Source organism: Drosophila innubila, chromosome X (genome assembly GCF_004354385.1).
Source record: "Drosophila innubila isolate TH190305 chromosome X, UK_Dinn_1.0, whole genome shotgun sequence".
NCBI classification, from domain to species: domain Eukaryota; kingdom Metazoa; phylum Arthropoda; class Insecta; order Diptera; family Drosophilidae; genus Drosophila; species Drosophila innubila.
This window is the reverse complement of record NC_047626.1, coordinates 21448471-21471022: the sequence shown is the minus strand read 5'-3', so window position 1 is coordinate 21471022 and position 22552 is coordinate 21448471. Positions and strand designations below refer to the sequence as shown.

The 22552-nt window shown below is 37.4% G+C and overlaps 2 protein-coding genes across 2 annotated transcripts; one reads left to right on the top strand and one right to left on the bottom strand.

Moving 5' to 3' along the window:
- Window positions 1–204: 204 nt before the first annotated feature.
- LOC117783393 lies at window positions 205–22530 on the top strand. Its single transcript, XM_034620786.1, has 8 exons — window positions 205–661; window positions 11317–11529; window positions 13211–13661; window positions 15424–15634; window positions 15700–16538; window positions 17789–17990; window positions 18058–19156; window positions 22295–22530. Exons 1-8 carry the CDS (start codon window positions 629–631, stop codon window positions 22472–22474), a joined length of 3228 nt encoding a protein of 1075 aa, XP_034476677.1. The 5' UTR covers window positions 205–628; the 3' UTR covers window positions 22475–22530.
- LOC117783408 lies at window positions 20555–21585 on the bottom strand. Its single transcript, XM_034620812.1, has 2 exons — window positions 21339–21585; window positions 20555–21261 (listed from the first exon to the last, which is right to left on the bottom strand). Exons 1-2 carry the CDS (start codon window positions 21436–21438, stop codon window positions 20690–20692), a joined length of 672 nt encoding a protein of 223 aa, XP_034476703.1. The 5' UTR covers window positions 21439–21585; the 3' UTR covers window positions 20555–20689.
- Window positions 22531–22552: the final 22 nt, after the last annotated feature.

Genomic DNA, 22552 nt, shown 5'->3' with positions numbered 1-22552 from the left:
AGCTTTATAATACTCGTATAACACTCGTATTAATATATTTAGCATTCGGCATCTCACGTTGTTCAATTTCGCGAGGCAACGCTTTTTTTTTTTGTTGTTGTTGACTCTTGTTTGCTTTGTTTTCTTCATTTTGGAAAGGTGCGCGTGCGCCGTGCGCTCTCGTTTGTTTGGGAGGGAAAAAGTCGAGAAGTCGAGTGAGTGTTCTGCAAGACGAAGCGTGAAGTGCACTGTGTGTGCGTGTGTGTTTTTGTTTTTGTTGTTGTTGTATTTGTTTTTGTTTTTGTTTTGTTATCTGCTATTTGTTGGCAAAAGCATGCGGAAAATCTGAACTGCAAAAGGCTTGAAAACTATTGCGCAAGGCGGCCTAAACAGAAACCGTATCGCTATCAGTATCACAATATCAGTTACATTTTCCACTCGTGTGACACTTTTCAAAGTGACCAGTGAAAAACTGGTTGAATGCGCTGCCCTAAAGCACCGTGCTCTGCCTCTTCTCCTCCTGCTTCTCCTCGTTTCACCTGCGTCGCGAAGAACGCGGTCATGTTCATTTCATGAAAGAGAAAAAAAAATACATCACCACCTGCATCATCAGAACGACAAGCATTGAAGACAACAACACAGCTCCAGGATGTCGGACATTTACTACTGCAGTAATAGCCAGGTGAGTGTCAGGAAATTGCTCTCCAGTTAACCTGGCTAATTCAGTTCTACGCGAAGGTATTCGCCGGATTATCGATCATCAATACAGTTGCCTGCTTAATTATTATACATTTTTGAGAATAACACGAAACAAAAGACTAAGACAGGATAGAGGAGAAGCAAATACAAATTAAACATGAGCAAAAAAAATTTAGAGTACAAAAATTAAGCAAAACGTAGCACTAAAAAGTAGAAAGATCTGAAATTAATAAATTAAATTATTAATGAATTAATGAATTAAACAATATATTAAATAGTAGTTTTTAAATTTGCAAAATTATCAAATTTTTTAGCTGGCAATTTTTTTTTTCATATTTGTATTTTTAATTAATTTTGTCCTAATTTTAGTTTCCAAATATTGATTATCAAATTATCAGTTTCCGTTAAAAGAACTGTGAAAAAGCAGGTCCTAGTATTATTTGTCAAAACTCTTAAGGAAAGATATTTTAATTAACATATATAGAAGATGATATCGAATTTAAAACTCTCAATTAAAACACAATTGGACTATGGAAAAACAGTTTTTTTGTCAAAACTATTATAAAGAAAACATATAATAGAAAAGATATAGAATTTAAAGTGGAATTCAAAAATAATTTTCAATTTAAACTTAATTGAACTATGAAAAAACAGTCCTTAGTATTATTTGTCCAAATTTGTATAGGAATCGATTATGGTTGCACTTTTACAATAGCAATAGGTTTACTAATTATGATCTCGTTTGCTGGGGGTCTATAGCTTGATTTATAGACAGTCGAGGCTTAAGGTATTTACCACCAAATTGTTGGGTTCCCCTTTAGTAATCTGTTGCATTCGTTGTTGTTGTTGTTGTTATGCAGTAACTCATTTGAAACGAATGTGGCGACAAAGACAAGACGCTGCCAACTTTGGAATGTTTGTTCAATTTAAACGGTTTTCCAATCGCTGTTGTCATTTAACATAATTGGAAATCGCTTGTGACGATAATTAATGAAACAAAAGTAAAAGCGCAAAAACGACCAACAACATTAAAAATACCTCTGTCAATTTGATGTTCGATTATGCAATCGGTATGCTATTTACTGGCCTATCGATAACATCTTGATTTGCTACAAATTAACCGCTCTGCAATTGTATGTTTGTATGTACATACATATATCGAGTACATTCGAGCTGTTGCTGTTGTTGCTGCTGCGAACAAATTATGGAAATTATAAAGCTGACTGGTATGTCACACACCCCGCAGAAAGCTGATGGGCAGGCAGCAGCATCCACAATCTAGTGAAAGTTCGCCCCGTTACAAGCCAATTTGCCTTAGTAACTTACTTTTGCTGGCAGCTCTGTTATGCGTTGCCGTTGTTATTGTTGTTGTGTTAGCTTTGGGCGCATGGCCGTTAAATATCTTGCCGCTTCTTGTATTGTTGTTGCTGCTTTTATTTGTTATTGTTGCTGCGCTGCTGTTTTATATCAAAAGAAAACAAAAGTTTTGTCTTTATCTATTGTTTGTTGTTATTTTAATTTGCAACTGTTTTAATGCAAAATGCGTCTTCTTCTTCTTTTTCTTGACTGCTAGCTTTATGCCATGTATGGTATGTACATATATAAGTGTGTATGAATGAGTGTATAAATTTGTTTGTGAAATGAAACGTTGGAGACTTTTGGCTTTTGTTTAGCTGTCGGTGAGAATTTTTCCAAGACAAAAAAATATGTCGCCGTTAACAGCAACAACAATGCAGAGAGCAGCAACTAAACCAAGGTTTTCACTGACCAAATTTTTAAGACCCTGTACTTACAAAGCACAAAGGGTCTATTAAGTTTTTCAAATGTGAAATGCGCACCTTTTCGACAAAGATATAAACTCACTTATTTTACGTTGCAAAATAAATACCAGAGATAATAAATATTGAATATTTTAATTATATTTAATAAAAACATTGTTTCTAAGAAATCTTTGCATGATTAATTTTGAGTAATTTTTAAATAAAAAGCTGACTATAATCATAACATTGAAACGATAAACAATGAAAATCACATGTAATTATTATTTATTTTTAATCAACATAAGTATCACTTTATTTGATGGCATCCATTTCAAATATTGTATCGTCCATTTTAAAAAATGCTCTCAGTGTAGAAGGCGGGCAGCTTCAACAGAATGCCGTAGCAAACTGAATTTGAAAGGATGAATTAAAGTTGAGTTAACGAAATTGCAATTTGACAGATGATTTGTTTAGATAATAAGTACTGGGTATTTCACTGTCGAGTTTGTATTTCCTATTAATTAATTTTGCTGTTACTTGACAGTTATGGTTATTTTGTTATTTGTTGCAATTGCTGTTTGTATTGCAGGGCATGTAATAATTTTGTTGAGCAATTGTTGCAGTTGTTGATCGTCCGCTGTAATTTAAGCTGCAGCGATATCGATTTGTTTGTATATATGTATCAAGATATACATACATACATATGTACATATGTTTTTAGCATGAGTATGAGTGGTATGAACATTCCAATAGGTCTAGTCTAGACTCTAAAGTCGCGCACGGCCAAAAGTGATTGCGGCGACAGCAAAAACAACAACAACACTAACAACAAACTCGTTTGGCTTAGAAAAAACAAAAACGCAACAACTTTCAGTTGTCGGTTTGTCTGCGGCGACTTAAAGCTATGCTTATCTTGCTTTTGGCATTATTGTTGCTTTTTTTTTTTATTTTTTTGCACAATCACCGAAAGAGCAGCCAGCGGCTAAGCTGACGCCATAAACCACCCACCCCCACCCACTCAACAATTCGATAGGATATTTCCCGATAGCACTTCACAAACTACAAGGTATTTTTATCGAACACTCCTTGAAAAGATACAAGTCCCTAAAGATATCGATTACAACTAGCACTCAAGTCGATGTAAGTGTGACGTATTCGGCAAGAGAGAAATTCCTTTTTTGGCAAGAGGGGGTGGTGAACAATGCACAAAAAAAGCTACATATCCAGATTTCTCAATACGAAATTATTAGACATATTGTATGTATGTACATATATATATATATATATATATATATATGTATATATTTCCATAGTATGATTTGTTGTTGTAGCCTCCATAGCAACGCGTTTTCTACTCACATTTTGCAGTCATGTGCTGCAACAGGTTCAGCAGCAGCAACAACAGCAACAACAACAACCATAATAAAATGTTGTTGCCATTTGCCAAATGCCACACGACAGACAACAATAACAACTTAGTACAAAAGCAGCAGCAGCAGAAACTTGAAAAAAAAAAAACAATATAATAATAGTCAGTGTTGTCTACTTTTGTCTACTTTTTGTATTTTTTCTAAGCCATGCTCCGTTTTAATTTTATTGTGATTTTCTGTTTTGAGCGCAATTGCTATTTTGAGTGCACAAGTTGAGTGGCAACTTGAGTGACCTTTCATTGCGGCTACCTGCATCGATTCTGCCGCCCGCTAAACGATCGCTAATGGCAAAGCCATGCACTTACACACATACACACACATACTAACAAAAATATGGATGCATGAACTTTCTCTGCCTGTTGACGAAAGAACATCACGCAGCAGCAGCAGCAACAGCTTGACTCTTTATCTCTGTTGTCTTGCATTTTTTGTTATTTTGAAAATGTCATTGAAATAAATTAGAAGCAAAAGGTAGACAGCAATACAACAACAATGACGGGCAGCCTACAATAATGACAGCAAAGTAACAGCAAAGCAACAGCAACAGCTCTTAACAAAGACGTCGACAGCGCGGTAACTGCGGCTTTAACTGCGACTGCGACAGCAACAGCGACTGCGACAGCAACAGCGACTGCGGCGGCTGCTGGCAAAGAAAGTAGCACAATTCATTTGCTTTGCTTGTTTGTTTGTTCATCATCATCGCTGATGTTTTTTTGTTATTGTTGTTGTCAGCTTCAAGCAGAGACGCCGACCGAGGCGCTGCTGCCGACAACTGCGATTTATTGTACATATGTATGTATATAGTACATACAAACAAATGTTTGAGAATGTCTTTTAAATTGAATTTCCTTTCGATTGTGAATATGCATACATACATACATATGTATCTACATACATATATATGTATATGTACATGCATACATTCGGCGCCCTTTACTTTCCAATTTGCAGTGCTTTATTATTATTATTTTTGACCGCCCTATTGCCAATTTACCTTTTCCTCTTTTCTTTCGTGTTTTGCCTTATTTCTTTTCGGTTCGCTTCGCTACTGCGCCGAAAGTTTTACGCGCAGCCGCAGCGCGCTGCTTGCAATTCGTTTAGCCTTGAACTGCGCCAGCGCCGACGTCAGCAGCGACGCATTGCGTTGGCGTAGCTGAACCAAATTGTTGTTGCCTTATGTTATTTACATTTAAGCTTTTCCTGCTGCAACAAATGTATTATTTGCAAAAACTAATGAAATTTGAATAGACAAACGATGCAAATTTTTGTCAGCGGAAATTAATATTCATGTTTTAAGGCAACAAGAGCAGACAATTAAAGCAATTTGGTGGCGTCCTTGGCATGACCCCAAATGTGATATACAAACTTGTATGTATGTATGTATGTATAGGTCTAAGTGTGTGTGTATTAAGCGAGCTTTTTAATTGCTGTTTTAAAGTTCTGCAGCCGCCAATTGATCAAACAAGATACAACACATCGATTAGTGGTATCGATATCGAGTAATAAATGCAGGACTGGTATGCTGTTGATTGATCCGTATATAGCAGGATTGGTATGCTGTTCATTTCATAAGCTTACAAAATTGAACTTTTTCACATAAATTCAACGACCTCTATACATATTTATTTATACAGATAAATTGCTTAAGCGATATTTTAGGCACTCGTTATCCATACCAATGAGTATCCACCTACAAATCCATTTATTCCCAGCCTTTTCAGTCGCATTCTGAATAAATAATTTACATGGTCTGATAAAAGACATTCTGTCCGATTTGACTGAAAGGAAGAGACATGGGGAGAGAGAGAGAGGGAGAGAGAGATAAATGCCAAGAAAGCGCCCGGCGGCATTTCAATTAATTGTATTGGTATTCGTATAATTTTTAAATCCCATGCCGAATGCTCACCTTTTGCTAGTGAATTTATTGTTGCTGTTTGTTGTAAGCAGAACTTTCTACTTCATTTGAATGCAAAACAAAAGCGTCGACAAGTTAAAGGCGCAGAAGCAGACGAGGCCAAAACAGTGGGCTCAAAATGTGCTTATATGTGAAAAGTATGTATGTATGTGTATGTATGTACAGTGGCTCCCAGCTTATTTAAACCTTTAGTCTTACATGCTACACATATTAAATGAATTTGAATGGGAAACAGATCAAATTAAAATTAAAATTTGTTAATTAGTTTTTTACAGGGAATAAAACCGTGTTCGAAACCGTAACCCTTAACCGGTATTAACCGATTGAAATTGGATACCGTACTGAAACCCTAACCGAGACAAGATATTTTTATTATATCAAAACCGAAAACCGAAATTATTCATACCGAAATAACCGATAAGTAACCGATTCATGTATAACAGTTTCGTTTCATTCAAGCGTTAAATTCAATTACGTTTTCATGGCGTAATTATCGTTTTCAAGCTTGTTTTGATTTTACATTATTAAATAGAACTTTTTTAAATCAAAATTTTTTAAAATTAACTATTATATAACATTTTCACTACTTATTATTTTTTGTAAACCGAAATCATGTCCATTGAACAATAAAAATCAAACATAGTTTAACATGTAGTGGGCAAATAAGCTGTGAGCCACTGTAGATTTCTAGATGAGCAGTTTGTGCTGCATTCTGATTTGCAATATATTACAAACACACTTACACACACACACACAAACACGCATGTTTATGTAGGTGTAACTTGGCCAGGCCCATTTAGCTTTTGTTTGGTATGACTCAACTCGCTAGTTTCTGCTCTAAACACACCCAAAACACACACCAAAAACAATAATAGCAACAAAAACAGTGACAACAACAATTGTCGGCGCTTGGAAAAATCAGTTTGTGATTTGTTGATGCCTCAGTCACGTCGTTTTTGTCTGGTTTAAAATAAAAAAAAATAAATACACTGATAAAATTCGTATAGTTAGAAAACCCATCGTGGTTTTGAAAACAATTCAAATCGGAACAAGTTCTTATAATAAGCATCATGTTCTTAAAATATAAATCAACAATTTAAAAAATGAGGTATATTTCTAATTTTATAATTGGATATATAAATACATTTTTTTTGGCTTAGTATTTTTTTTTTAATATTCCTTTACTATATTTTTCCTTGGAACGAGTATGACTCGAACCCGCAACTTTCAACTGAAGCGGCGACTCTAACCAGAGCGCCACGGGGCGACTATTGGCATCATTTAAAATATGACATAATGGTCGCATTCAGCAGAAATCATGCTCCCTGATCAAGTATCACAAAAACTTTATGCTACTGTTACTTCCTGGTGAACGCTTTGATACATTTTTCTGCCACCACCTGATAATCGAATTATCGATAATAAAAGTTATGAACAGCGTAGATAGGAAATTAAGTTAAAACTATCTAACAAATTAAAATAAATTATTTGTAATTGAAAAACCGCTGCTGCAGTTGCACATTGATAACAAAGAAAACTTTCGATAAACATTTCATATATTTCGATTAAAAAATCTGACGGGAACAGAAAAGTAGCACAAAGTAGCAGTCTTTTTTTATGATACATGCTCAGGTATCATGATACACAAAATTCGGTATCATGATGCGGTATCAGTCCCGTTCACCAGAAGTGTCAGAGGTATCACAAAAAATATCAGGGAGCAAACTCACCTGGTGAATGCGGCCAATGATACTTTCCTAACAATTTCAGATTTTTATTCATATCTTGAGAACTGCGATTTTTAAAATAAATATTCCTACACTGATGGAAAAAATTTTCTAAAACTAAGATTTTGGTCTCAAAACTAAGGATTTTTTTTTTCAAAAAAAGGCGTCGAGATCATGAAATAAGACCAAAGCTCTTGTTATAAGAATAAATGTTCTTAAAATTTAAGTAAAAAAAAACTTATAATTTTTTATTTTTAATATTATATATTAACATTTAATTCTGCTTTGGTAAATTTTATAAATGTTATTTTAAAGTGTTTTTTTTTCCTTGTATTGAGTGGCATTAGAACCCGTGCTTGCTTTTATCTAAAGCGGCGACTCTAACCAGAGCGCCACGGGATCACTTAAGTATTTTAATAAAATATGACATATTTAAACTTTCCTAACAATTTTAGTTTTTTATTCGCGTATTAAAAACTTTGATTTTTTATATTAGTATTCTTAGTATAAGAAATGTGGTCTTAAAATGCTCTTATTTTAAAAATAAAATATTTAAGAATAATTTTCTTGATGTTAGAAGTTGGTCTTTCTTTTCAGTGTAGTTTTAGTAATTTTGTTTTAAAAATTGTCTTAATTTGGAAGTTATGGATTTGAGAAGTTGGTCTTTTTTTCAGTGCAAGAGGGCGCCATCTAGCGTTAGGCGTTAATTTTGGCTGCAACGCACGTCATGGGGGCGTGTCCCGCTTGAGGTGCAGCCGCAGCAGCGACGGCGACTGAGGCTGCCCCGTTGCATTGTTTTTAAAGCTTTCGCCGTTGAGGTCGCTTTTGCTTGTTGCTGGCAACATTTTGTGGCCGTTATTAATTCGTCACGATTGAATGGCAGCTGCTGCTCCAAGCGACGCCAAGCGACGCGACGCGACGTTGCCGGCAGCTGTTTGCTTAAAGGGAAATTAGTGAAAAGCTGTCACTGTCACTGTCACAGTCCCGGGTCTCCAGTCTCCAATCTGAGTCCAAGTCACAGCTGCCGCTGCCGCACGTGGCTGCTGTTGCCGCCTCTAACGGTTTCCGATTAATACTCTAACACAAAAGCTTATGCAATATCTTGATCATGTTATTACATTTTATTAGATTTCTTTAATCTTAAAACTTGGCGACCCGTGATCTTGCGATCTAATTAGTATTGTCATTAATAGTTTTTTTGATTTTTAAACAAAACTTCTCTTTAAATAATAATAAATTAATTGTTAAAACAAATAGCTGATATTTAATTTTTTTTAGTTTATTATATAACTACATCATCATACATCATCATTTAATGTATTTTTATGTATGAAATATCACATTTCCTTTTATTTAATATTAAATATCTTTAGTTTTTCGGTTAAGTCAATCTTATCTAATGCATGATATCATAATTAAATCCTCAGGACTCTTTAATTTTACGGCATGAGTCAAAGATAGTGGATTGTAGAAAAATTAGGAAGATAACTAGAAAATAAGGATATCTTGCTTAATTTTTTACACTCTACCATCTTGTACTCGAACTTAATTTTTTGTTGTTTTATATTTTACAACAATTTAAGACATTTTCCAATCTGCTTTATACTAAAAATATTTCATGTAAACTTCCTTTTAAGAGCATCTAAGAGTTTCAGCTAAGCATCGCTTGGAAATATATGAAAATGGTGGCCTATTGTGAATTTTCCCCAATGCAATTGCGACTTTCGTTTGTGGCATAGAGGTCAGACAGCTGGCGCAGCGACGCGACGTCAACGTCAGCGTAAGCGTAAGCAGCAGGCAGCAGGAGGTGAGGGCTAGGAGGAATAAGTAGTACGAGTACGAGTACGAGTATAACTGTGAAAGTGCAGCTTGCGATAGAGTTCAAAAGACTTAGGCCACGAACTTGTTTTGCCATTGACAAGTGTCATTTGGAAGAGGCGCATTTTGAATTGTTTGTTTGCCATTTGCAGCACATGTTGTTGTTGCATTTATCGTCTTCTTCTTCTTCTTCTTCTTGTTGTTGTTGTTGCTACCGCAGCGAAAGCGAATTTTTTGTGCCAATTGCAGTCAAAAATTCAAAGCCAAGGCAAAGTAAAAAAAAAAATAAAAAATAAATAAATGCGGCAACGTCGCCAGTAAAATGAAAGTGTTTTGTTTATGTTGTTGTTGTTGTTGGTTGTCCCCTAAACACGTTACGGCAACATTGCAAGCGCTGCACAGTGGGCGGCATTAAATATATTCCCACGTATGACAAATTAAAATGCAGATGCACGTTATTAAACACACAAGGGAATTGAAAATTAACATTTTGGTTTTTTATTTTTATTTACATTTTTTTTTTTCTTGGTTTCTGTAAATTATTAGTCATAATTTTATTTAACTATGCGTTTTCTATTGCTGTTACCAAGTTGGGCACAAGGCTCCACTGTGTGTCGTTGGCAACATGTTGCGCCCAAACATGTTTACAAGCAGTCGCGACGCGACGCTAGCGTGTGTGTGTGTGTGTGTGTATAGATGGATTTTAATGAATTTTCCTAATTAGTCGTGTGAAAGAAAAGCGAAAACGAAACGTGGCATAGGTTGTTGTTGTTGTTTTTGTTGTCACCTCAGCTTTGTTGATGCAAAATGTTGATAGCAACATAACAAGGCAAAGTAAAAGTTGCTGAATCGAAATTAAAAGTTCATATCAGCAGTGGCAGCGGCAGCGACAGTGACGCTAACGTCGCCAATATTATATATGTATGCATGTGTTTCTGTGTGCTTATGTATGTATGTATGTAAATATAAAGATGACCAAGGGAAACGCTGGCGCAACTTTCTTTTGACGTCGACTTCGACTTCGACTTGGGACGCTGATCGCTTGACATTGGCTTCATTTATGGTCCGTCATTTCTGCTGCTTCTCTTGTTGTTGCTATTCTCTTTTTTTTTTGTGTCGTTATTATTTCGGTAACTTAAACTAAACTGGAGCAGTTATTGAAGCTTTGAGTCATGACCTTCCCCTTCCCCCACCACCGGGGTATTTGTTCAGTTACCGTGCTAAATTTGCGACCACGCCACAATTAACACCTGTCCGGCGCATGTTGTGCCAATTACCGTATCTGTAAAACTTAAATGGTTTATTTACCTTTTTTATACGATTTTTACGCTTAAAAGACTATTAAAACAAAAACTACAAAATAAAAATTAGTTTTTTATTGATAAACTCAATAATAAGTTTGATTTTTTCATCTACATTATAGATAAAAAACTGAAATAATAAAATTTCAATTTTATTAATAGTAATCAAATTTCAATTTTTTTAAATGTATCTACCATAAAAAATAATCAATAACTGAAATTTTATAATAATTATTATTACTGAATTATTTCTATATGAAATTTGAAATTTAATTAATAGTTAAATATTCTTTTAAAAAATGTATGTACTCATATCATCATTCATTCATACATTTTTATAATTATTATCAACAGGGAATATTTTTTCTATATGAAAATTGAAATGAAACTACATAGAAATTAAAACTATTTTTATTTAAAAAAATTTTATATTTATAAAGTATGTAGTTTGAAAAATTAACAAGAAATTTAAATTATATAAAATTTTTACCTCTATAAAATGTTTAATTTTTATAAATTATTAAAATCAATTCAAATTTAATTTTGCATTTAATCATTATTAAATGATTTCAATTACTAAACTTTATTTAGTATTATTATGTTATTATTATTATTATTATTATGTTATGTATTTAGTATTATGTTTTTAAAACTTTAATTTGCGAATTTCTGTTTGTTTTTTTGCAGATTAAAAAATCAACTCGCGATGCGGATAAAAATGTTGGCGGTGGCAATTCGACAGCAACAACAATAACATCGGGCACAACAACAACAACAACAGCGGCAGCAGCAGCAGCAGCTGTTGACAAAAAGAACATCAACAACAATTGTAGCAATCGCAATGCCAGCAAAGACAAAAGCAAAGAAATACAAACAAATGGAGGCAAAACCAATTGGAAGGTAATAATAATGAGTTGCATACATAAAAAGCGTAATAAAATACATACTCACATTGTTTTGTGCAATGATGTGCAATTATTAAAGAAGATGGAAAAGATGAAAGAAGGAAATGCGTGTAGTGCATATTAGGTAATACAAAAACAAAAATGAAACGAAACGAAAAGAAAAGAAACGAAATGTTTGCACGTGCGTACTCTCTTTGTGACGCGGCCGAGTGACTTTTGCCCGACTGACTCTCTCGGACAGACAGAGACAGACGGACGCAGACAGACAGCACTCAAAAGCTCAGAGCGAGTGAGTGAAATGCTGCAATAACCAAATGCAAATGGAGTTAATAATTTAACCCAAAACTGACACATGACTCTGTGAGTGTGTGTGTCTGTTTATTGTTGTTGCTGCTGCCGATCTGCGACATGGTCAATAAACGCACATGTTGATTATGAAATGAGGAAACCATTTACGCGCTCGCGCGCACTCTCTTTGCTCGCAATGTTTAATTACATTTTGCGCTTTTTTGCTGCTCATTTATTTTATTATTGTTATATGTGCACACACATACGCACATACATACATATGTATATATATGTACGTTCATCTGATGACGCTTTGCAACGCCAGGCGGCAGCATCACGAAGAGAAAAGTAGGCCGCGACGCGACCTGTTTACCGCCAGCGGCCCGGCCCGGACCGCCCCGGCCCACCCGTCTTGGCAGTTGCTCTTTCATTTTGCCTTACATGCGCTTTAATTAATTTTCTAAAGTGTGTTTATGTGCATACATATGTGTGTGTATGTTCTTCGTGTGTTGTGGCTTTCGTAATTGCAACATTAAACCGACCGCATGAATTTCCATCTTGTCCGTTATTTAACATTGTGAGCCAATTGTGGCGCAGCCAACCTTACGTTTCAATTCAAATGCTGTCAGCCTGTTGATCCTTAAATGTCAATCGACAGCGCCGGCAGAATGTTTCATTTGCTATCGAATTAATAACTAGATTTTGAGTAGACCAGAAAATGTTCTGGTAGGTCTAAATTGCACACAAGAAAAAAACAGCCAATTTTCAACTGTTATAAATGCAGAAATTAATGATATTAATGTTATAATGCTCTCTGTTGTCAAAACACCCTGTGGCTGCGCGGCCAACTTAGCATTTCAATGCTGCCGGACTGTTGATCCTTTAACGTCAATGCACAGCGCTGCCAGATCGCTAATTGTTTGCGAAAAGAAAAGTATTTGAAAATATATATATTTAAACAGCTAATTTGGTTCCGTAATTAATGCAGAGTAAAATGCAATTAAAAGCGCCTCTTCCTTGGTTTTACGTGTATGTTGTGGTCATCCATGTTGCATGCAAACTCTATTGCATTTGCATGCACAGCAGCAGCAACAACAACAACAACAGGAGCGCTAAAAAAAAAAAAAAACAAAGCAAATTAAAAACAATTTCAAGTGCATTACCAAGGCACTTACTTCAGCGTGATGGAGAGCGTTCGTTTCGATGGCTGATTTAACGGCATGATTTGGCGCAAAATCAAAGCGTCTAATTTTAAGGCGCTTTTGTGGTCAATGACCAGCAACCTGTGGTTTAAAAAAAATCCGTTTCGGCTTTGTCACTAATTAAAAACTTGTTTTCTTTTTCGTTATATTTTTGTTGATGTTGTTGTTGTTGTTGTTTTTGTACAGGGTCTCGTCCAAAGCAATCCAAATGGCAATGGAGCACTGGCGGCATCAACAGTGTCTCAGCCACCCAAGGTTTTCCACAATACCCGCTGCACGCGGCACCACAAGCCCCATCACACTCACACCAATGGCGGAGGCGGAGGAGGCGTAGCAGCTGCCACAGCTGTAGCTGGAGCGGATTTGGTACAGCATCGGGAGCAGCACCACCATCAACCACAACAACAGCAACAGCAACCGCAACAACAACAACAACAGCACCACCTGCACATGCACAGTCACAGTCATAACCATGCACATCATGGACTGCGTCGCAAATCCGAATCCGTGCTCTCCACCGACTCGGACATACGTTTCACCCGACGCAAGCTGGGCGACAGCCAGAAATGTGGATGCGCTGTTATAGCCGGTTTCCTCATTGCCCTGCTGGTGGCCGGCGCCTTTGTCTATGTGGGCTGTAAGTACTTATTTAAACAGAAAACCTTTAAACTATTTACCTGCCCATATTATATTCCAAAAATATCGGATATAAACTAAGTGCCGAAGAATATTCAGTTTAGTATATATACTACTCTAAAATAAACTTTATTTTTTGCTTTTCGCGCATTGCACGAAAAGGTACAGCTCACTTGTACCTAAAAATAACCGGTATTAACCGATAAACATTTTTAATCCTAACTGAAACCGTAACTGGCACAAATCATTTTTATTATACCGAAACCGATTAATTAAAATTTTGTATACCGAAATAACAGATTATTATTATAATGGGGGCAACCTGCACTGCGATCTTCCGGATCTATTGTGCTCCGAAACAACCGATGAGTAACCGATTCATGTATAACGGCTAGTTTCGGTACTAAAAGGCTTTAAATTGAAGGAGCTTGTGGTGGTGTACTTAGCGTTTTTTAAACTAATTTAGATTTTTATTTCGAATTAAAATATTATTCTCACTTCTTATAGAAAAGAAACGGTATTTTCACGCTTTAATGCAAATAAACCGGTTTTTCATCTTATTCGGGAAAGGTCACTAGAAATGTAAAATTTTCATATATTTTGAATAATTTTATGGAGTTGGATAATTATGGTATCATTCGATAATTTTTTTTTTTTTTTTAAATTTAAACTTCATACTGTGGAGTTTTTGAAATTTTAGAAGGAATATTTTATATAATTTGAAAAAATTATAAAAAATGTATTTTATGCATTTTTACTCAATTAAATTTAATTCAATAAATATTTCATTTGTCAAATCTGTCAACAATTGCATTTGGGTTGCTTTGGCGCTGTTAGAGATTTGTAGATTTATACTGTGGAACCAGACGAGTTACCAAAATTCGATTAGATCGGACTAGAAAGTTTCCATTTTTCGTGACAGGGAATAAAACCGAAACAAATATAGGTTACGTTTTCAGTTCCGGTACGACCCAAAATAACTATTTCGGTAAAAGGTTCTATTTAAGTCTTTTACTTTCGGTTTCGGTATCAGTAGACCTAAAGCAAAAAATGTATTGAACGAGCTTAAAAATATTTGAATGCAGAATGAATGCAGAATGAATGCCGAGGCCAAAACATGATCAAAATGAAACCAGTCCAGTTTTGATCAAGTTATGACAGTGTGAAGTTGGTCAAACTTCGGATTTAGCCACTTTACAAGTCTAAATTTTTGTCCAATTTCACATTATTTTTTACAAAAAAATGAAAAGTCTCTGAATCAAGTTTAAAGTATTGATTTATACTAATTACGATATAAGGAGTTGATTAAAAGTGGAAACTTGAGATTTACAATTTTAAATTTTCAAAATTTCAAAGGGGGGACCCTTAACATCGAAATCGAATCTTTGTGCGAAAATCATTCAATTTTCTAAATAAACAAAAATTGAATACAGAATGAATTTAGAGGCCAAATCATGATCAAAATGACATTCCGCTTGAAAATCGGTTCAGTTTCGATCAAGTTATGACAGTTGGAAGTTGGTCAACTTTTTGAGCTAGCAACTTTACCACAACCGTACCGGTACAAACGTTTCGGTATGCGTTTTTTGACAGAGAATTTTTTTCGGTTAAGGTTCCGGTACTAAAAATGAAATGATAAGTTTCGGTTAACGTTCCGGTTCCGCTGTTATTCCCTGCTTTTAGATGCCTTTGGCAATCTTGTGATGAATCTTGTTTATCATTCTTGAGTATGACCTTTAAAATTGCTCAATTCTTCTGCTTAGATACATACTTTCGACCCGAACCGTTGCCGGATCGCGTGTTCCGCGGCAAGTTCATGGTGCTTAACGACAAGTGGAGCATGGAGCTGGCGAATCAGAACTCGCTGCGATTCCAACACAAGGCCCGTGACTACAGGGAACGCATCAATCTCACACTGCGTCGCTCCGACCTGCGCGAAGCCTACGAGGGCAGCGAGATTTTGGCTCTGGATGGGTAAGCAGATGACACTGGGTTTTCTCGAGGAGATTCCCCTCATATTGATGTCGTCTTTCTTACAGCAGCGAGGACAACAACAACATTGTCGTGCACTTCAATATGATATTTGATCCGTATGCTGGATTGGTCAGCAGCGGGGAGCTGCTAGCACTGTTCCACGAGGAGCTGAGCGATGCCCAGAGTCGCCACTTCGCCAACATGACAGTGGACGTGTCCAGTGTGAGCATTAAGGAAACCACCGGCTTGATTGAGGAGCCCATCATGTCCAGCTCACCGCTGGGTGGCAATGACGAGACCACGGAGCCGGCGAGCACTACACCACGTCCATTGCCACGTCGCTGTGAATCCTTGCAGCTGACTTACTGTCGCAATGTGGGCTACAATGTGACCACGTATCCAAATCTGCTGGGGCATGCGAACTACGACCAGGTGGCCGAAGATGTCATTGTATTCCGCGAACTGGTGGACGGCGAATGCTTCCGGGAAGCCTACGACTTTGTCTGCCGTCTCCTCCAGCCGCCCTGTGAAACGCACGGCATCAGCGTGGAGCCCACTCCGGGCGCAATCTGTCGGGAGTATTGTGAAGCCTTCATGGCCGGCTGTGGCGGTCGATTGCCCGCCCGCTTCCGTCAGCACTTTGACTGCGAACGCTTCCCGGAGTCCACGGGCACACAGTCGTGTCAGCAGAAGCCTCACTGTGTGGGCGACATGCAGAGCAATGTGCAGAGTCCACGACTCTGCGATGGCTATGCCGATTGCCCGGATCTGTCCGATGAGCGCAGTTGCGCCTTCTGTGCTCCCAATGCCTTGTACTGTGGGCGTGGCCGCGCCTGTGTGCCGCGCAAGGCGCGCTGCGATGGCAAAGCCGATTGCCCGGATGGCGCCGACGAGAAGGATTGCTGTGAGTAGAAAGCTTATCTCATCCATTGAGTATTTTCCAGTAAATAATGACCCTTTTTTTCTATTGAAATATCATTCACTTGTGAAATATACCAACATTTTTCTTTAAGGATTATCTATGAAATTTCATCATGATCTTTAGATTTATGATTTTTATCATTTTACTCATGAACTAATCATTATTCTTGAGCAAAAAAATAAAACTTAAGAAATAATCATTATTTTTGAGGAAAAATCATAGCATAATGATTATGTCTTGAGTTTTATTTTTTTTTTTTTTGAATGTATATGAACAAAATTTATATACATTCCTAGCCAGTGAACTATTTTTAAATTAAAAAAAAAAAAAACCAAAAAAAACTTTAAGATATTTAATTTTAATTTTTTTTTTTTTAAAGTCAATCAAAAATAAAACTCAAGAAATAATCATTATTTCATGAGTTTTATTTTTTTCTCAATAATAATGATTACTTCTTAAATTTTATTTTTTGCCCAAAAGTAATCATAAGTTAAATAATAAATCTCATAGAATAATGATTATATCTTGAGTTTTATAATAAAACTCATAATGATTACAGTCGCTGGTATTTTCCACTAGAGTTGGGATTTTCAGTTTTAATCTTTAGTTTTTGAGCCTATGATATAGTGAACCGATTTGAACCAAATTCGATCAAGACATGTTCGACCAACTTAAATACATATTCTGTCAGATTGGTTGAGATATCTCGATAATCAAAAATTTTTCACACAAAAACTTAATTTTCGACCGAACGTTCCTATGACAGCTATATAATATAGTGTTCCGATTCAAAAATAAAAATAAACTTGATCAGCGTCCGGTATTCAGGAACCTACCAACCAAGTTTAAAGTCCCTAGCTATTGTAGTCTCTGGGATAGACACTTTCAAACAGACGGACGGACAAACCGACGGACAGACAGACGGAAAGGAGTCAACAAAACCAAAATACCCTGTTTTTGGGCCATTTTTAATGGGTAGTCAGCGTGAGCTTCAATGAAGCTTGCAAAAGTTTGCTTGTGCGACTGAATGGCGCCAGCACTGCATTTATTTTGTTTAACGGAACTAGCACTCGGAGCAGCAGGAGCAAATAATGAAGAAATCCAGTATTATTACGGAATCTTATAATGATAATTGTAGTTTTATAAAAATGTGAGACTATGAACGATATTTGTAGTAGTATTTGTTGTAGTATATTCTGAATGAAACAACACAATTATATATTTGCACACAGTGTCGATTGCTCCCTTGGCCGCGGATCTGCTGCAGCCGGACCCAATGGTTCCATATTTGCCGCGCTTCCATGCCGCCGGCTATGCGGTCTTCTCCGAGAAGGGCGTCGTGGGAAAGCTCTGTGCCGAAGGCCTGGAAGGTGATGCCAAGCTGGTGGTGCGTCAGACCGTCTCCGAGTCCCTGTGCAAATCCCTGGGCTATGAGTAAGTGCATCCGTTGTAAGCCAATTGACATGCAAAGCGTTATCCGTATCGTTGAATCCCTTTTCAGGTCTGTGGAAATCTTTGATGTGCAAAATGATACGGAACAGCTGTCGGATTATGTGCGTGTTTTGGATCCACATGCTCCAGAGATCAGCTTCATACGTACGCACTGTCCAAAGAGGCAGGTGCTTTATGTGGGCTGCGGGGATCTGCGATGCGGAGTGCAATCGGCACTGCCAAATGCCAAGCAGCATTTGTCGCTGCCCAAGATGTCCGCTCCCGGGGATTGGCCCTGGCTGGTGGCACTTTTCCGCGAGGATATACATGTCTGCGATGGTACGTTGATATCGCCCGATTGGGTGCTGACCACGGAAAGCTGTTTCCAGGGTCAGCCCAGGGCCACCTGGATGGCCATAGTGGGTGCAGTGCGTCTGTCGGCCAAAGCGCCATGGACCCAACGGCGTCGCATCATTGGCATGATCAAGAGTCCTGTCGAGGGCTCAACGGCTGCGCTGGTGCGTCTGGAGACGTCCGTTAGTTACTCGGATCATGTGCGTCCCATTTGCCTGCCGGATGCACTGCAGCGCCAGCAACAGCATCCGCCCATGCAACGGCGTGCCTATGTGCCCGTGGCGGAACGCCTGGAAGCTCCATCTGCCCCGACGCAGGGTCAGCGTCGTCTGGCGCAGGAGACGCAACAGTTCTTCCTCATACCCTCGCAGCAGGAGCAGCCGGAAGGCTGGGGTGGCAGCGGCAACAGTGCCGAGGAGGAGGGGGAGCCCGCTGACTATGATTACCCGCTGGCCGAGGCAGCTGCCTCCCATATGCCGCATGCCGAGGCACTGCAGCAGGTACCCGAGACGCTGGATCAGCAATCCCAGTTAAATTCATACCCCCTGCCCGACAAAGCGCCGCAGGTCAATTACTATGGCGGTTCCTCCTCATCCTCCTCGTCATCCTCATCGCAGGCAACCAAAGCCACCAAAGCACCCAGTGCACCTGAACAAATCTGGACAAACTGCAACACGCTCGGCTGGTCCCGGCAACGCGATCATCTGCAACGCGTCCAGCTTAAAATTGGAGACATGGCTCCCTGCGAGAATGTCTCCATTACGACGGTGAACTCCATGTGCATGGAGGCTACCTACCAGAAGTACGACTGCACGGTGAGTTAAATACATGCATGCATACAGTGGCTCACAGCTGATTTGACCCACTGTATTTATAACTATCCTTAAATCAAAAATAATATCTACAAAAAATGAAATTAAGATCTGTCCTTTCCATTTTAATATAAATTAATTAACAATTTGTAACATGTAAAAATAACCTGAAAGCCACTGTGACAGATACAGATTTATCAGGGACCGATAAACAGATTTATCAGGGATCGAAAATAACAGTTGAGCGAATCCAAAAATTAATTTGAATGTTAAATATGGATAACAGCAAAGTTTACATACTTTACTTTCTACATATTACCGAAATCTGCAAAAACATACTTATATTTTCAATCCATATAAACAATTATATATAACGGAATATTACTAGTTTAAATTAAATTTTACGAAATAACACTTATTTTTTATTATTATTAATTTAATAATCTCTTTTTTTTTAATTCAAAATAATATTTATTATTTATTATATTTTATTAGTTTTATATATTTATTAGTTTTTTCGTAACTTTTTTTATTTTAAATGTTGTAACAGTTACAGTCCCTGATATTTTTACACTAACTCTATGCCTCTGTCTGTTCTCCCCTTCTCTACGTCCTCTCTTTTGGATTTGAAGTTGTAATTTTCTCCTTTAGCACCCTAATCGCTAATTTATTTATTTGTTTGTTTTTTTTTTTTAAATACAGTCGAGCTTTTTATGCTTCGTTGACTTGGTTTACATTGGTTCCTTAAAACATATAAATCATGTGGTATATAGATTTATTTATAATATATATAATATATATAATCTGCAAGCTTGGTTAAGATACATATCTTACGAATGAACAAATATTTTCATACTAAAACTTTATTTATGCCGATCGTTCCTATGGCAATTCCTACACAGTTTGTGACAAAATTGTAATACCCTCTATAAAATACCAGAAAGAAGAGTTACATTTTTATCCGGGTATCAAATCGAAACAAATATAGGTTAACAACGGTATCGGTTCTGGCATTATTTCTAGATTGTTATACCCATCAAGTATTTCCTAATGATGTCATTATTTAGTTGAGAATAGTTTTGGATTATCTGAATAATGATTGTCAGTTGTTTATCAGTAATTTTTGAAAATATCTCTTCCATTTTTGGATTATCTAAATAATATTTAGGAAATAAAAGATTACCAAATCTATGTAATGGATATTTCATAAAATGCTTAGCAAAAAACAATCAATTTGAATGAGTATTATTATTTTTACAATTATTAAAATTTATTTAATTGCATATTATTAGTCTATATGGGAACTATCTCTAGCTAACTAAAATGGAAAAAAATTATTATTTAAAAATCTACTTTCTATTGAAAGTTCCATAAAATACCTAAAAAAGATAACAAAAAGAGTGAGTAATATTTATTGTTTTATTTGTAAATGATTCACTTGAGTATACGAGTATTTTTGGATAGATAGGAATCTATGATAGGAATTATGGTTCAACCTTAATGCTTTATGTACAATTTGGTCCTTGTCCTTGGCCCTCAGATGCGTATGGAGCGGGGAGCTGTTGCCGCTGCCAAGAGTGCCACATGCGGTGCAGCATTTGGAACGGAACGTCGTGATTTGTTGCACAGCTGAAGACGCATTCGTTTCGGTTGCGAATAGGAACGTGCGGCAGGAACAACGGTGAATTGGCGCAAGGCTCGCGACGGAGGTTGAGGTGGTTGATGTTGTTGACGTTGTTGCAGGAAGCAGTTCTGGCGACGCACTGAAGCAGCGGCAGAAGAAGCAGAGGCACTGCTGGGCAGTGCGCCTAGAAAACAATTCTGCCGATGCACTGGCACCGCCACATAGTCCGTTTCACTGGTGGCATCGGCATCGGCATTTGCATCGGCATCGGTGATTTCATCGTGGATACGACGACGCTTGACACTGGGAGCAATCAAAGCGCGTCGCAGCTTCTGCCAATCCATGCGCAGATAGAAAATTAGCTCGGGGCAGGGAAAGAGCAGCAGAAAGTATTCCAATAGCTGCTGCTCAAACACATAGCCCTGTCCATTGGTCAGCACCAATCCGGCGCGTTGAGAAGCCGGCACGTTAAAGCGGGCACAGACTGTAGCAAAAAAAAAAAATATTATGTAAATTATTCCATTATTGATAATCCTGATTCCACAGTCCTGATTCACTCACCTTGGCCAATAATCTGGTCGTAGCTGCTGCCCGTCTCACAAATGATGAAGCCCACCTCGCCCTGGAAACTGATCTTCAGGCAGCTCTTAATATCCAACATGTTGAAATTCGTTAATGAGTAACTGTTTCTCTTGGTTTTCTTTTATTTTGCTTATTCTTAAAGAATGCCACAATTCACAATTCGCGTTTCCTTTGTTGTACTTCGTTCGCTTGTTGACGCTCAAATGAATTGCAGTTGGCGCGCGCTGTTAAATTTATGCCCTGCAGAGATAGAGCGAGAGAGTGCGAGTGTAAGTGTAAGAGAGGGGGATGGAAACAGTTGGCTGAGTTGTGATCTGCCTGCAGGCTGCAGCTGGCTCCATTACCTATGCTAACTCTCTCGCTCTCTGTTGCACTCCATTTCTAGGTAGTTGCCGACAGGGTTGTTTCTAGCAGTTACCTATTGAGTGCGTGCGCTCGTGCTATGCTGAGAGCGTGAGAGTGACTTTGTTGTTGTTGTTGTTGTTGTATGCTTGGCGTTACTCATGCGATTCGTTTTATTTTGCTTATTTATTTTTTCTGCTGCGAACGCGTCGCTGCACGTCGTGTTTAGTCAGTGTTGATACGTGACGTCACAATGCCTATAAACAGGGTGCTCTTTTTAATACGCTCAATTGATATTGATAACACAATAAATTAAAAAATGTTTGTTAGCTTTGTGCCATTTTATATTTCTTCCGTTCAGAAGCAGATAATCGATAAAAGAAAAAATCGATCAACACGAGCTAGAGCCTTAATAAACTGGGAAATTAATTGAGATAAAGTCAATATATATTTTGGTTTTCTATTATTTCTTGTTGTTTACTTGACTGCAAATATTAAAAAAATCAAGAAAAAACAAGTACAACATTTTTAAAATGTCTCCTAATCTATTTTTTTATAATAAAGTTTTTTTTTTTAATATTTAATATTTTCAGCAAGAGGAATACTCTGGAGCGCCCGTGCAATGCCTCATACCGGGAACAAACCAGTGGGCATTAATTGGTGTCTCATCCTGGCGAATTGCCTGTGGACCGACGGGCGTGGAGCGTCCAAGAATGTACGACAAGATTGCCTCCAATGCAGATTGGATTCGGGAGACGGTGAATGCGGTGTAAAAGCCGTGTATTTTGTAAAAAAAAAAAATAATAAAATAAAACTAACGTGTATTATGTAAAAAGCAAGAGAAGTGACCT

Excerpts from the sequence above, each read along its gene's own strand:
- LOC117783408 (XM_034620812.1), bottom strand. The coding sequence starts at position 21,438 with ATGTTGGATATTAAGAGCTGCCTGAAGATCAGTTTCCAGGGCGAGGTG. Across the intron at positions 21,262-21,338 it reads CGACCAGATTATTGGCCAAG|TCTGTGCCCGCTTTAACGTG; the intron begins GTGAGTGAATCA and ends TTTTTGCTACAG.
- LOC117783393 (XM_034620786.1), top strand. The coding sequence starts at position 629 with ATGTCGGACATTTACTACTGCAGTAATAGCCAG. Across the intron at positions 11,530-13,210 it reads GAGGCAAAACCAATTGGAAG|GGTCTCGTCCAAAGCAATCC; the intron begins GTAATAATAATG and ends GTTTTTGTACAG. Across the intron at positions 15,635-15,699 it reads GAGATTTTGGCTCTGGATGG|CAGCGAGGACAACAACAACA; the intron begins GTAAGCAGATGA and ends TCTTTCTTACAG.